Source organism: Erinaceus europaeus, chromosome 7 (genome assembly GCF_950295315.1).
Source record: "Erinaceus europaeus chromosome 7, mEriEur2.1, whole genome shotgun sequence".
NCBI classification, from domain to species: Eukaryota; Metazoa; Chordata; class Mammalia; order Eulipotyphla; family Erinaceidae; genus Erinaceus; species Erinaceus europaeus.
In genome coordinates, this window is record NC_080168.1 from 98,330,752 (window position 1) to 98,346,425 (window position 15,674).

Sequence of the window (15,674 nt, forward strand, 5' to 3'; positions counted from 1 at the left end):
GTTAAATCCAGAAATAAGGATTTAGCACATTGAACAAACTGACTTAGAGTAGACTTACAGTGGGAAAGAGAACCAAGGATAGCATTCTAAGAAAAAAATGTAAAGGACAGGTACAAGTCAAGTCAGCAAAAGACTGAACCTGAATAGTTAAAATGGTACAAAAACCAAAATAAAATGATGTTAAGAATCCAAGAAAGTAGGTTTTTTTTTTTTTTTCCTTTCCCAAACGTCTTTATTGGGGGAAATAATGACTTGTAAGATTGCTGTCAGGAGTGCAATTTCTTTTCTTTTTTTTTTTTTTAATCACTTCTTCTTCTAGCGTTTGCCCTTCTTCCATAGCCAGTCAACAGCGTCAGGTTGAAAGCTGTCAGGAGCTGCTTGTTGCTGGCTTTGAAAGTGACTGGGATCCATGTGGATTCAGTCGGCTAGGAAGGATCGTCAGTTTCCCCAATGAATGGGTACTCACGGGATGCACCACGAGAAGGTCGATCCAATGCATCCCTTTTAATCACTGGGCCTTAGAGTCAGCACAACTCCGCCCTTCCCTAGTCTTTTTTTTCTCCCTCTTTTGACGTAGGATGAGAGAGAGAGAGACCTGCAGCATTTCTCCATTTGTGAAGCTTCTGCCCTGCCTTACAGGTGGGGACTGGGGACTTGAACCCAGGTCCTCGTGCATGATAGCATGTGTGTTTTACGGGCTGAGCCAGCCACCACCTGGTCCATGAGTATGATTTTTTTATGTCCTCATGCTAGGAGTCCACATACCACTCCTACCATCATTTAAGTAAGGAGGAGAATTTTAAGAGTGAGTGGGTTTGAAGAGCAGCCAACACAAAAGGCCAAAGGGGACAAGAACCTGTCCTGGACAGTTACTCACCTGTACAATGGAAAGATCAGGCCCCAGACCTGAAAAGTTTGAGGACAGAGGAGCAGGTCAAACAGCTTTAAAAACTTGTTGGTAGGGAGTCGGGCAGTAGTGCAATGGGTTAAGCACAAGTGGCGCAAAGCACAAGGACCAGCTTAAGAATCCTGGTTCGAGTCCCTGGCTCCCCACCTGCAGGGGAGTCGTTTCACAGGCAGTGAAGCAGGTCTGCAGGTGTCTGTCTTTCTCTCCCCCTCTCTGTCTTCCCCTCTTCTCTCCATTTCTCTCTGTCCTATCCAACAAGGATGACATCAATAACAACAACAACAATAATAACTACAACAATAAAACAAGGGCAACAAAAGGAAATAAAAAAATTTTGTTTAAACTTGTTGGTAAAGATTAAAGAGAAATAGGGCCAGCAAAATAGCTCACTTGGATAGTGTGCTGCTTTGCCATGATAGGTTCGAGCCCAGCCTCCACAGCATTGAAGGAAGCTTGCATATTGTGATCTTTCCCCCTCTACCCCTCTTTGCCTGTCTCTACATAAAATAAAGGGGGGAAGGAATAAAAGGTGAGCATATGTATATGAAGGTGGACTTGCTTTTACAGTAGTTCTGCATCATGGCCAAGAACAGGGGCTTTGGAATCAGACTACCTAGGATCACATCCTATTTGGGCCTCACTGACAGCTGATCTGAAGCAGATCTGAGAGCCAACTCCCCCTCATTTTGCCCTTCTGTAAGAGGGGATAATACTCAGCAAATGGAGCGCTTGTCACAGGGAGAGCAATCAGCTCAGCCCAAGGATGTTAGACTGTCTCTCTGTCCCCTGCTTTCAAGGGTTTTGCCACTTAGTAGCAGAGAGTAAACGGACCAACCACAGTGTTGTGTGGTCAGAGCAACGATTGTCTCTCAACAAGATGCTTGTTTAAGCACTTTTTCAAGGCTCTAAATAACATGTTACTAAGTGTTAACCTGAAGTGTTATGAGGGGTGGGGGAATTATTTATGGGTATGATAACAGTAATTTATAATGACCCTTCTTAATCTTGCAGGTTAATCACGTCCGAACGAGAGACTTTGACTGCTGCCTTGTCGTGCCCCTCATAGCAGAATCTGGAAATAAGCTGGACCTGGTTATCAGTAGAAACCCACTTGCCTCACAGAAGTCAATAGATCAGACTCTACCAGGAGAGTGGAGTGAACAGAACAGTGCTTTTTACCAACAGCCTGGCCATGGTGGTAATTTGGAGATGCGAGAGCCCACTAATACATTATAGCAACGCTTTTTATAAAGCAGGACAAAAGACAATATCTACATGGTGCTAAAAAAAAAAAAAAAAAAAATCCCTTTGCGATTTCTGTGGCATTCGAAGCACAGATAATCACGTGGCATTAACTGTAAGCACAGGGGTCTTTTAAATCTCTCTCATGGCTCATGTTCACTTCCCTTTTCAAGTTGAAGAGGCGTCTTTTTGGGTGACCACTATGGTATCTGGCAGATATCCTGCCAAACCCACTGGTAGAGGAAAAACAGAACAATCAGTAGGATGCCCCTCCCCTACAGTGAACATCAAAGGCTTTTTTTTTTTCAACCAGTTCACCTTCCCGTCACTTTTTTAAAAAGAGGAATGCCCATTGGAAAATATTCTCTGATAATTTCCTTAATTCACTTTGAAATCAGTTTCTTACTAAAAAGTCATTCATGTAAGAGCTGGACCAAGGAGACTTTTCATAAAACAGGCTTTACTAGGGGAACTAGAGTTTGGGGCACCCTGGGACTTCTGCTTTGGGAGGAGTACAGCTAAAAACTAAGTTACATAAAAGGTTTTGGCAACGATGCACGTAGGAGACCATAATAGGTGGTGGTCAATGTTTTGCCCAAGTATAGGAATGATTTAAGATGTATGCTATTCCCTATGCAACAGATTATCAAACAGGATATGTCTTGTGACCTGTTTTTTTTTTTTTAGGACACAATTTTAATAGCTAAAAGTCTCATTAATGAATTAGAATGATTAGTAACACTGAAACTTAGTTATGTTGTCTTATCTTAAAAACCCAAGACTAAGGATTTAAAGAGAGAATGAAGTCTATTAAAATGAGGTTTATCTTAACAATAGGCAAGTCGAATTTATACTGCTTGACATGTTTTGGAAGCTGGTTATACTAAGGGGTGTACAGCACATGTACTTAAAGACGACACTGGAATCTTTTGTTCTGAGCCATGCCACTTACCGAAACTGTAAATACATTCTTCACAAAATGCATTGCCAATTATCATCCCTCAAAGCAATAAATTGTGACAGTTGCTTTTAATGTGCGTCAGCAACTGTTTTCATTTGTTCAGATATTTTGAATAGTTATACTAATTGTTATTTGGTGAATATTAAAAAAATAGATCTGTATATTGATTGTAGAGTCTCCACAATGAAATGGGCTATTTTCCCAACGTCTTCATTTCCATCGATAATTCAAACAAGCGCTTAGGAAAGCATCTGAACACTGTGTCCTTTAAAGGAAAAAAAAAACTCACTTTTTCTTTTGTGCAGCTAAATACATACATTATTTCAATCATGTTTCAGAACCGCCAGGGTGAGAAAGTATAAAGCAGATTCATGTTAAGAGAAAAAAAAAGATCATGAGTCACTTAAATATGTATTTTTATTTGTAACAAACAAGTATTAAACTGTAAAGTATTTTTGTACAAATTTAATACTTTAATAGCATGGTATTTATCGTCTATGTATGGTTTTGGGGAATTAAAAATTGTTGCAAATATTTGTATGGAAAAACCCTCTACCAAATGTAATAAACAGTGATTTTAAAAAGCCAAAAAAAAAAAAGAGATATGCATTTTTTGGTGTTTAGAAGTCTTTAGTGTTGTAAACTAATAATAATATTCATATAAAGCTTACTGTTACATGATCTTCTAAAGGACAGATTTGCCACAAGTTTCAAAGCACAAAGACTGAGCAAAGCATGGACTCTGGAATTGAGTTTAGGTTTGAATACCAGCTGTGGTAAGCACTGGTAGGATGAAATTTACTTAAAGTAAATCAGTTCCCCCACCTGTAACATTGACAATGACATTTATAATCTAGGGTTGTTGTGGGAGAAATACATGCCAGAATGCCAAAACACTGTAAAAAAAAAACTAACATCTCCTACACACACACACTTAATGATACATTTACTTTTTAGATGACAAAGATGGAACTTAACTTGAGGATCGCAACATCTGCCCTCAGCGAACATTTCATGTACTCAATGAAATATTTTTACACAAGCTATCAAAATGTACACATTTAAAGTATGCTATCTTTTAAAAATAACTACATAATAGTTCCCAAATTTTTTTTCCCCAGCTTACTATGCAGGCATAGTAAACTGAGAGCAACCAGATAATTGTTTTTTACCTCTTCCAGTTAACAATACACTAGAAATTCTAGAAGAAGAAGGAGGAGGAGGAGGAGGAGGAGGAGGGGGAAGGAAGAAGAAGAAGAAAAAGAAGAAGGAGGAGAAGGAGAAGAAAGAAGAGGAGGAGGAGGAGAAGTAGGAGGAGAAGGAGGAGGAGGAGGAGAAGGAGAAGGAGAAGAAGGAGGAAGAGAAGGAGAAGAAGGAGAATGAGGAGGAGGAGGAGGAGGAGAAGAAAGAAGGAGGAGGAGAAGGAGGAGGAGAAGAAGGAGGAGAAGGAGAAGAAAGAAGGAGAAGGAGGAGGAGGAGAAGAAAAGAAGAAGAGGAAGAGGAGGAGGGAGGAGGAGGGAGTAGAAGGAGAAGGAGAAGAAGGAGAAGGAGAAGAAGAAGAAGAGACGAAGAAGAAGAAGAAGAAGAAGAGGAAGAAGAGGAGGAAGAGGAGGAAGAGGAGGAAGAAGAGGAAGAAGAAGAAGAAGAAGAAGAAGAAGAAGAAGAAGAAGAAGAAGAAGAAGAAGAAGAAGAAGAAGAAAGAAAGAAAGAAAGAAAGAAAGAAAGAAAGAAAGAAAGAAAGAAAGAAAGAAAGAAAGAAAGAAAGAAGGAAGAAGAAGAAGAAAACAAAATGAAGGGGCCTGGGCAGTGTTGCACCCAATAAAGATCACACATGACCATGTGCAAGGATCTGGGTTCAAGCCTCTACCTCTCACCTGTGGGTGAAGATGCTTCTTCGTAAGTGGTGAAGCAGTGCTAAAGGTGTCTCTGTGTCTCTCACTGTCTCCCCCTTCCCTCTCAATTTATCTATCACAAAAGGGGGGGAGGATGGCCATAGGAAGCTGGGGGGGGGGTTGTGCAGGCACCAAACCCCAGTGATAACTGGGATAAAGTTGTGACAATTTTTTTTTATTTATTTAAGAAAGGAGACATTAACAAAATCATAGGATGGGGGGTACAACTCCCCACAATTCCTGCTACCCAATCTCCATATCCCATCCCCTCCCCAATAGCTTTCCCATTCTCTATCCCTCTGGGAGCATGGACCCAGGGTCGTTGTGGGTTGCAGAAGGTGGAAGGTCTGGCTTCTGTAATTGCTTCCCCGCTGAACATGGGCGTTGACTGGTCGGTCCATACTCCCAATCTGCCTCTCTCTTTCCCTGGTAGGGTGAGTCTCTGGGGAAGTGGAGCTCTAGGACGCATTGGTGGGATCTTCAGTCCAGGGAAGCCTGGCTGGCATCCTGATGGCATCTGGAACCTGGTAGCTGAAAAGAGAGTTAACATACAAAGCCAAACAAATTGTTGAAGAATCATGGGCCCAAAGGTTGGAATAGTGGAGATGAAGTGTTGGGGGGACTCACTGCAAACTCTAGTGTACTACTGCTTTCAGGTATAATTCGCCCTCGTTTATGGATACGTGTGAACATATCTCCTGGAACCTGGTCTATATCTAGGTTTTGGAACTTTGTTAGGAAGTGAACCACCTGGGATGGAATTATAGAATACTATGAAAGGAAAGGTCTCACCCAAGTGATGAAGCTGAAGGGTTGTCGTTCCACACCTGAAGTCTCTGGACACAGTCTGAAGTGAAGCATGCTGGGGTGGCACTCGTTGCATTGAGTAGGTTTCGATCAGCAGATGCAATATTACTTGATAAGAATTGGGAGAAGCATACAGGAAAATGGGCCCTACAATAGGGTCCCAGGACTGGGGGAAGTTTAGGCTCTATAGTGGAAATGTGAGGTTCTTAGGGTTCAAGAAGACAATGGATAGTTAATTGTTATCACATTATTTAGTAATTGGGTTAACTTTGAAAAGTCCCTTTGTTAAGACAATCAATTTCCCTCCCTCTCATATTAGTGATTTATATGACTACAATTTAATACGTGTGTACATAAACACCATTCCCACCACCAAAAGATTGTGTCCTATCCCACCCACCCACTCCCACCCCACCCCCATGCTGGCACAGGAAGCTGCATGTCCACCCTCCCCCTCACCACAGGGTTTTTACTTTGGTGCCCTACTTTCAATTTAGTCAAATCCTGCTTTTAGTTTCCCTTTCTGATCTTCTTTCTCAGCTTCTGTTGAGTGGGATCATCCCATATTCATCTTTATCTTTCTGACTTAGCTCACTTAACATAATTCCTTCTAGCTCTGACCAAGATGGGTCAGAGAAGTTGAGTTCATTGTTCTTAGTAGCTGCATAGTATTCCATTGTGTATATATACCACAGCTTTCTCAGCCACTCATCTGTTGTTGGGCACCTGGGTTGCTTCCTGGTTTTAGCTATTATGAATTGTGCTGCTATGAACATAGGTGTACACACATCTTTTTGGTTGGGTGTTATGGAGTCCTTGGGGTATATCCCCAGGAGAGGAATTACTGGATCAGAGGGAAGGTCCATGTCTAGCCTTGTGAGAGTTCTCCAGACTGCTCTCCACAGAGGCTGGACCAATTTACATTTATTTAAAAAATTATTTATTTAAAAAATTAAAAGATTCTCAGAGTTTGAGAGGTAGCTCAACCAGCAGAGCTCATACTTTTACCTTGCTCTAGGACCTAGGTTCAAGCACCCAGTCACCATGTGGGACCACCTACACGTGGAAGCTTCACAAGATGTGGAGCAGTGCTAAAGCTGGTCCCTCCCTTACTCCCTCTATCCTTCTCAGGGGGGAAAAAATGGAGTCTGCCAGAAACAGTGGAATTGTGCTGGTATGAAGCCTCAGAGAAAATTTTACCCTAGAGGAACAGAGAGAGAGAGAGAGAAAGAATCCAGATTGAAAAGGAAGATGTGAAACTATATCTATTTGAGAATGATATAATCTCTTTATAGAAAATCCTAAAGGAGTCACTAAAAACCTACTAGTAAATGAATTTAGCAAGGTTTCAAGATACAAGGTCAACATACAAAAGTCAGTTGTAATGTTAAACATTAGTGACAAACCAAGAATAAATTAAGAAAGCAATTCCCTTGTCAGTAGTTTCAAAAATAAGGTAGGGATAAATCTAATAAAGTACAGAACACTCTGAAATTACAAAGCATTTCTGAAAGAAATGAGAGCAGATACAGAAACCCATTTTTTAAGGATCGGAAAACTTAACTGGTGACTTTGTAAAGGCAATGATTTTTTTTTTTTAATATACCAAAAATGCCTTGAAATTGAGAGGGACCAGACAAATTCCATGACTTTATAAAGGCGATGATTTTTTTTTTTTTTTAGATATAACAAACATAATCAGCAACAAACAGATGCACTGGATATGATCAGAATTAAGAATCTGTGCTTCAAAGAACATCATCAAAAAATGAAATACTGGGAGTCGGGCTGTAGCGCAGCGGGTTAAGCGCAGGTGGCGCAAAGCACAAGGACCGGCATAAGGATCACGGTTCGAACCCCGGCTCCCCACCTGCAGGGGAGTCGCTTCACAGGCGGTGAAGCAGGTCTGCAGGTGTCTATCTTTCTCTCCTCCTCTCTGTCTTCCCTTCCCTCTCTCCATTTCTCTCTGTCCTATCCAACAACGACAACAACAATAATAACTACAACAATAAAACAACAAGGGCAACAAAAGGGAATAAATAAATAAAATAAATATTTAAAAAAAAAAAAAAAAAAAATGAAATACTAAATAATATGCATGGGAAAACATATCTGCAAGCCCTCCTCCCCCCACCCTGGGACTTATGGGTAGAGTATATCCCTGCAGGAAAATGAATAATAACCCAATTTAAAAAATGCATCAGAGGGTAGGGGAGATAACATAATGGTTATGCAAATTGACTCTCATGCCTGAGGCTCCTAAATCCCAGGTTCAATCCCCGGTATTTCTCTCCTCTCCTCTCTCTTTCTCTCCCCACCCCTTTGCATCTCTCTCAAAAATAAAATATATTTTTAAAATGCATCAGAGAGCTGTGTAGGGGATGGGAGATAGCTCAGCTAGTAAAGTGCACGCCTTACCATGCAAGAGGCCTAGAGCTTGAGCTCCAAATGGCCCCAGAACTCCAGGGATAGTAGATAGGTACTGTGGTGTCACACCGCTCTGTCTCCTGTTCTCCTATAAATTATTCCCAGAAGGCCACACAGTGGTATAATACATGAACAAAGTCCCTGGGTTCATTTTCAGGTACCACACTGAGAAACAAGATTTTTTTATAGCTATTTCCCTAAAGAAAACATACAGATGACTAATAAATCAAGAGATGGTCAACACTAGCATTAAGAAAAACACAAAACCACAGTGAAATGTCACTTCAAATCCAGCAGGATGGCCGTAGTCACTAAGGTAGATGATGAGTATTAGAATACAGACTACAATAGAACCCTCAGACTGCTGGTGTAGTGGCGGCTTTAGAAAATAGCCTGACTGGGAGTATGGATAGACCTGCCAACACCCATGTTCGGCAGGGAAGCAATTACAGAAGCCAGACCTTCCACCTTCTGTATCCCATAATGTCCCTGGGTTCATACTCCCAAAGGGTTAAAGAACAGGAAAGCTATCAGGGGATGGGATGGGATATGGAGTTCTGGAGGTGGGAATTGTGTGAAGTTGTACCCCTCTTATGCTATGGTTTAGTCAATGTTTCCTTTTTATAAATAAAAAATTAAAAAAAAAAAGAAAACAGCCTGACAGTTCCTCAAAAGGTTAAACAGAAATGTATCACTAAGAAATTCTACTCCTGGGAGTGTGATGCCTCCATTTCTGTTTCTTTTCCTCAAGATGGTTTTGGCAATTCTAGGTGTTTTCATGTTCCAGATAAATGATTAATAGCTGTATAGTATTCCATTGTGTATATGTACCACAGCTTTCTCAGCCACTCATCTGTTGTTGGGCACCTGGGTTGCTTCCAGGTTTTAGCTATTATGAATTGTGCTGCTATGAACATAGGAGTACACACCTCAAACTATATTATAAAGCCATCATCATCAAAACAGCATGGTACTGGAACAAAAGTAGGCACACAGACCAGTGGAACAGAATTGAAAGCCCAGAAATAAATCCCCACACCTATGGACATCTAATCTTTGATAAGGGGGCCCAAAGGATTAAATGGAAAAAGGAGGCTCTCTTCAATAAATGGTGCTGGGAAAACTGGGTTGTAACATGCAGAAGAATGAAATTGAACCACTTTATCTAACCAGAAACAAAAATCAACTCCAAATGGATCAAAGACCTAGATGTCAGACCAGAAACAATCAAATACTTAGAGGAAAACATTGGTAAAACACTTTCCCACCTACACCTCAAGGACATCTTTGATGAATCAAACCCAATTGCAAGGAAGACTAAAGCAGAAACAAACCAATGGGACTACATCAAATTGAAAAGCTTCTGCACATCCAAAGAAATTATTAAACAGAGAGACCCCTCACAGAATGGGAGAAGATCTTCACATGCCATACATCAAACAAGAAACTAATCACCAAAATATATAAAGAGCTCAGCAAACTTAGCACCAAAAAAGCAAATGACCCCATCCAAAAATGGGCAGAGGATATTAACAGAACATTCACTGCAGAGGAGATCCAAAAGGCTAACAAACATATGAAAAATTGCTCTAGGTCACTGATTGTCAGAGAAATGCAAATTAAGACAACACTAAGATACCACCTCACTCCTGTAAGAATGGCATACATCAAAAAGGACAGCAGCAACAAATGCTGTAGAGGATGTGGGGACAGAGGAACCCTTTTACATTGCTGGTGGGAATGTAAATTGGTACAGCCTCTGTGGAGAGCAGTCTGGAAAACTCTCAGAAGGCTAGACATGGACCTTCCCTCTGACCCAGTAATTCCTCTCCTGGGGATATACCCCAAGGACTCCATAACACCCAACCAAAAAGAGGTGTGTACTCCTATGTTCATAGCAGCACAATTCATAATAGCTAAAACCAGGAAGCAACCCAGGTGCCCAACAACAGATGAGTGGCTGAGAAAGCTGTGGTATATATACACAATGGAATACTATGCAGCTATCAAGAACAATGAACCCACCTTTTTTGACCCATCTTGGACAGAGCTAGAAGGAATTATGTTAAGTGAGCTAAGTCAGAAAGATAAAGATGAGTATGGGATGATCCCACTCATCAACAGAAGTTGAGTAAGAAGATCTGAAAGGGAAACTAAAAGCAGGGCCTGATCAAATTGTAAGTAGGGCACCAAAGTAAAAGCCCTGTGGTGAGGGGTAGACATGCAGCTTCCTGGGACAGTGGGGGGTGGGAGTGGGTGGGAGGGATGGGTCACAGTCTTCTGGTGGTGGGAATGGTGTTTATGTACACTCCTAGCAAAATGTAGACATATAAATCACTAGTTAATTAATATGAGAGGGGGAAAATCAATTATATGTCTCAAAGTTTTTCAAACACAAACTGAATCCTTTTAATATATAGGCTGTGTATTTGATATGCGGACTCTCTCAAAAGCCTAGACCAGGTAGATTAGAAGCATCCAATAGCACAGCTATATACAAGATACTGGATACTGTACAGCAAACCATAACAAAAGGACTTTTCAAAGTCAGCCCAATTACCAAATAATGTGATGATAACATTAACTATCGATTGTCTTTTTGAACCCTAAGACAGCATGAACCTCACATCTCCACTATAGAGCCCCTACTTCCCCCAGTCCTGGAACCCTTGGATAGGGCCCACTTTCCCGTATGCCTCTCCCAATCCATACCAAATAATATTGCATCTGCCGATCACAACCTAACCAATGCAACGATTGCCACCTCAACATGCTTCACCTCAGACTGTGTCCAGAGACTTCACGTGTGGAATGACAACCCTTCAGCTTCATTACTCGGGTGAGACCTTTCCTTTTATAGTACACTCTAATTTCATCTCAGGTGGTTCACTTTCTAACAAAGTCCCATAACCTAGATATACACCAGTTTCTGTGAGATAGAGCATATGTTCACACGTATCCATAAACTACTGCAAAATATATACCTGAAAGCAGAAGTACACTAGAGTTTGCAGTGAGTACCTCCCTAACACTTCCTCTCCACTATTCCAAGCTTTGGGTCCATGATTGCTCAACAATTTGTTTGGCTTCGTATGTTAACTCTCTTTTCAATCACCAGGTTCCAGATGCCACCAGGATGCCGGCCAGGCTTCCCTGGATTGAAGACCCCACCAATGTGTCCTGGAGCTCCGCTTCCCCAGAGACACACCCTACTAGGGAAAGAGAGAGGCAGACTGGGAGTATGGACCGACCAGTCAACGCCCATGTTCAGCGGGGAAGCAATTACAGAAGCCAGACCTTCTACCTTCTGCAACCCTCAATGACCCTGGGTCCATGCTCCCAGAGAGACAGAGAATGGGAAAGCTATCAGGGGAGGGGGTGGGTTATGGAGATTGGGTGGTGGGAATTGTGTGAAGTTGTACCCCTCCTACCCTATGGTTTTGTTAATTAATCCTTTCTTAAATAAAAAAAAATTAAAAAAAATTCTACTCCTAGGTATACAGCTAAAAGAAATGAAAATGTATGTCTACACAGAGACTTACACATGATAGCCATAAAGTCAGTAGTTGCAACAACAAAAAAAAATAGTGGAAACAATACAAATATCCGTTATTGATCAATAGATAAAATCAGTGTGCTCTACCTATAAAATGGAACACTAATAATAAAGAGATGGAAAGTCTTCTGTCTTACTATGTCAACAAAATCCTCTTGTTCTACTGGATACACCTTCAAAACTTAAGTCCAGGTTCTTGATCTTGCCATGTCATCTCAAACCAGCAAGATTTGATTTCAAAATGCAGCCTAAACAAAAGCCAGAAGTATTTCCATCAGTACAGTAACGATACAATCTTCATCAAGGTCACTGAATGGTCTTTCTAAAGAGGCTGCCCAGGAGATCTCGATGAAAGAAACAGTATCAGCTCTTTATTCATTTCTTAAAAAACAAAAAGAGATACAGACTGGGAAAGTAGCACAGTAACAGAACTTGTGTGAGGTCCTGAGTTCAATCATTGGCATTATATATGCCAAAGTAACCCTCTGGTGTTATCTCTCTCTCTCTCATGTCTCACTAATAAAAATCATAAAAGCGATGAAATGTTCATACATGGAACAGCATGAAGTCTGAAAATATTATACTAAGTCAAAGCAGTCAGTAACCAAGGACGACCTATTGCATGATTCCATTTATATGAAAGATCCAGAAAAGGCAAATCAGTAAGAGACAAAGCAGGCTTGTAGTTGTCTGGGGATGAGAGAATTAGAGCTTAGGGGCACAGGGCTTATTTGACAGGAGAAGGTGGTTAGAATGTGCAAACTGCCTTGCAGTGCTGAATGGCTCTCAATGTACTAAAGGCCACTGACTTGTGTGCTCTGCACTTTTCATGGATGAGTGATAAGTGAATTTTATCAATGTAATTTTTAAAGATTTTATTTATATTAAAATCTCTATTATATTTATTTAATTATTGGATACAGACAGCCAGAAATATAGAAGAGGAGATAGAGAGACAGAGACCCCTATGAGGTGATTTTTAAGACTGGGGTAGCTTTTCCTAAGTGGAAATACACCTTTTTAATCATTTAACGAAAAAACAACTCTAAAAAATACACATTGATCTGGAGAGGAAGGGGGAGGGACTTCCTAAGGTAATGATGTAATATTCCAAGTACATCAGAATGTGCTTCCAAATAAATAATTGTGAGACATGATGGAGGTGCCAGCTAACTGCAGTGGTAACGGTATTGCAATATTTAAGTGTACCGAATCAATACACTGCATGCTAAACATATATATATATATGTATATATATATATATATATATATATATACATATATATATATACATATATATATATATATATGGCTATACTTCAATTACATCTCAGAATCAAAAACAGTGTGCTCCCAGCTCAAAAGAAATTCCCCATAAGAAGTCCCAGGTGAGGTAAACAGCAATGAAGTGGAGTATGAAGTGGACTTGTAAGATGACCATTTACTTCCCAGAAGGAAACTGTTAATGAAACAAATGTGATGGGGGGGGGGGGTTATAGTCTAGTGGTTATGTACAAAGAATTCCATGCCTGAGGTATTCAAGTTCCCAGGTCCATTCCCCAACACCACCATAAGCCAACAGCTGAATAGTATAGTGAAGGAATGTGTGTGTGTGTGTGTGTGAGAGAGAGAGAGAGAGAGAGAGAGAGAGAGAGAGAGTGTGTCAGTACATTCAAAGGATATCTTTACCATTGCTTCAACCCACTGACACAGGTCACCAACAGTGATCACAGAAATTCATAAGGGGATGGCATAAAAATAAAGTGTTTTTTTAAATTGGTTGGGATATATCTTCTCCTTTTGTGTCCAGTACTATCAGTTCTCATGATGACAAATGGTGAAATCAGTTTTCTTTGATCAAATGAATTAAAAACATCCACAAATACAAACACCTTAAAATGAAACTTCACTTTCTCTTTTATCTTGACACTCTGAAGCAATGATGTTCATTTTGTGTTGAGTAGGGGGAACTCATAAGACAATTAGTTTGAACAACCTGAAATAAAATCACGTTCCTTGATTATGTGTGGATTTGAAAAGTTGCCTTGGAGTTAAACTGTTTAGTCTCAAATTCTGAAGTCTGGAAGACACTTGTGGAGATGGTTCTTCCACCTGTTAGAACAATAAAAATAAAGTTACTTTTGTACAAAATGTATTCAGCCTGCTGGATAGATGTCTAGCTCCTTCTCTAAAAAGCAGACCAGCCCTCACCCCCACCCCCACCTTTTGGAAGAACAGAAGAGAGCAATCAACCATTAGCAATCTGTAAAGTCCTGTTTGTTTTGGCTTCCTGTGGCATCCCCTGTACACAGCTCCAGTACTAGCCTGCAAAATGAGCAAATAAGTCTAAAGGTAGAGGTAAGAACCATTACTTAACCTGGCAGGCCTTGGGCCCTTATTTTAAAATCAAGTGTTCAAGATGGCAACAGAAGAATATTAAGATTAAAGACAAGGTGCTCTGTCTTGTTTTGCTAAAATGGAAATTCCTTATCAATGAGTGGATCTAGAGTACAGACAAGTTTAAAATCAGCAGTGATCCTACAACCAATTAGGAGAGGGGAGAATAAAAAAAAAAACTTGCCCCCAACATTCTTTGCTTTTCTCACTTTCCCGATAAAATCTCTTCCTTGGGAGGCTTCTCAGTCTCAATGGTGACTGGCTTCACCTGAATGTGTGAGCCCCTGTCCCCACCTGCAGGGCAGAAGCTTCACAAACAGTGAAACAATACTGCAGGTGTCACTTGTTCCCACTCCTTCTCCTTCCTTCCCTCTCAATTTCTGTCTCTATTAAAAAGGGGGGTGGGGTGGGCAAGCAGTGGCACACTCAGCTAGGCACACATATTACCAAGTGCAAGAATCTAGGTTCAAGCCCCCATCCCCCACCTGCAGGGAATGCAGTGGTGAAGCAGGCCTTCAGGCGTCTATCTTTCTCTCCTTCTCCCTATCTCCCCCTCCTCTCTCAATTTGTCTCTGTCCTAGTAAAAATTAGAAAAAAAAAAAAAAAAGCAACTACTCAGAGCAGTAGATTCATAGTGCTGGCACACCTTGGTGGCAAAAAAAAAGTTCATATGCATATAGGTACTTTGCACCAGCAATACTGAAATAAAATAGGAGCCCATGAGCATGCCATTCCTACCATAAGGATTTTGCTTGGGCTCTCATCTACATCAATGCCACCAGTTCTTTTGGATCCTCGAGATGTTGGCGAATTCTGTACATCTGTACCCACTTCCTGGGAAGAAGAGAATCTCTGTGTGTCTGCAAAGGCCTGGCTTCCGGGGCTACCGTTGAGCATCATGGCAGCTGTGGCTGCAGGGGGTGGCCACGCTGGCAGCTGTGTGCTGAAGGAGCCTCTGGAGTCCCCTGAGCTCTTTGGCAGGGATGCAAAGTCTGACGGAGCTGCTGGAGCCTCAGGAACCACTGAGCTCATGGAAAGTTCCTTTTGCAGAAAGTGTTTTAGACGTGTTTTTCTAGGAATGCTGTGTCTGGTAATTGCGTTCCGGAGCTGAGACTCTGCTGCAATGACGTACACTCGGCAGCGGCCCCTGGTCACCGCGGTGTAAACGTGCTGCCAGTGCTGGCGGCCTGCCTGCCCCACCACATAGACAATGGTGCATTCCTCTGACCCCTGAGTAGGAAGGATCCAGAGTTACTAGAGTACAATGGTTCAGGGCTTTGAAAGGGCTGGGGGGAGGGAGACAGCCAGGTCCTCCAGGTGCTCCCAGACACCTTCCACCTGGTCATAGTACTCATATTAATCTACCTTGAAAGCTCCATTTTAGTCATTGCCCAAGGACTTGTGCTTTCTAATTAGTCTGCCAAGTTCAGGTCTCACAGAGCCACAGCTGGCTTGTAGAAACACAGTCATAAACTTTAAAGACTG

General features: G+C 41.3%; 2 protein-coding genes across 6 annotated transcripts in view; one reads left to right on the forward strand and one right to left on the reverse strand.

The window, feature by feature from the left end:
• GRIP1 (glutamate receptor interacting protein 1) overlaps window positions 1-3,182 on the forward strand; it is a 795,045-nt gene extending 791,863 nt beyond the window's left edge. For all 4 annotated transcript variants that reach the window (XM_060194981.1, XM_060194983.1, XM_060194984.1 and 1 more), the window contains one exon: window positions 1,919-3,182. In XM_060194981.1, coding sequence (XP_060050964.1) covers window positions 1,919-2,143 — 225 coding nt within the window. In that variant the 3' untranslated portion in view covers window positions 2,144-3,182. The remainder of the gene's footprint in view (window positions 1-1,918) is intronic.
• An 8,959-nt stretch (window positions 3,183-12,141) lies between these two features.
• Window positions 12,142-15,674, reverse strand: part of HELB (DNA helicase B) — a 36,614-nt gene continuing 33,081 nt past the window's right edge. For both annotated transcript variants that reach the window (XM_060194977.1, XM_007516877.3), the window contains exons 12-14: window positions 14,928-15,419; window positions 13,085-13,904; window positions 12,142-13,020 (exon numbers count right to left, since the gene is read on the reverse strand). In XM_060194977.1, coding sequence (XP_060050960.1) covers window positions 13,800-13,904; window positions 14,928-15,419 — 597 coding nt within the window. In that variant the 3' untranslated portion in view covers window positions 12,142-13,020; window positions 13,085-13,799. The remainder of the gene's footprint in view (window positions 13,021-13,084; window positions 13,905-14,927; window positions 15,420-15,674) is intronic.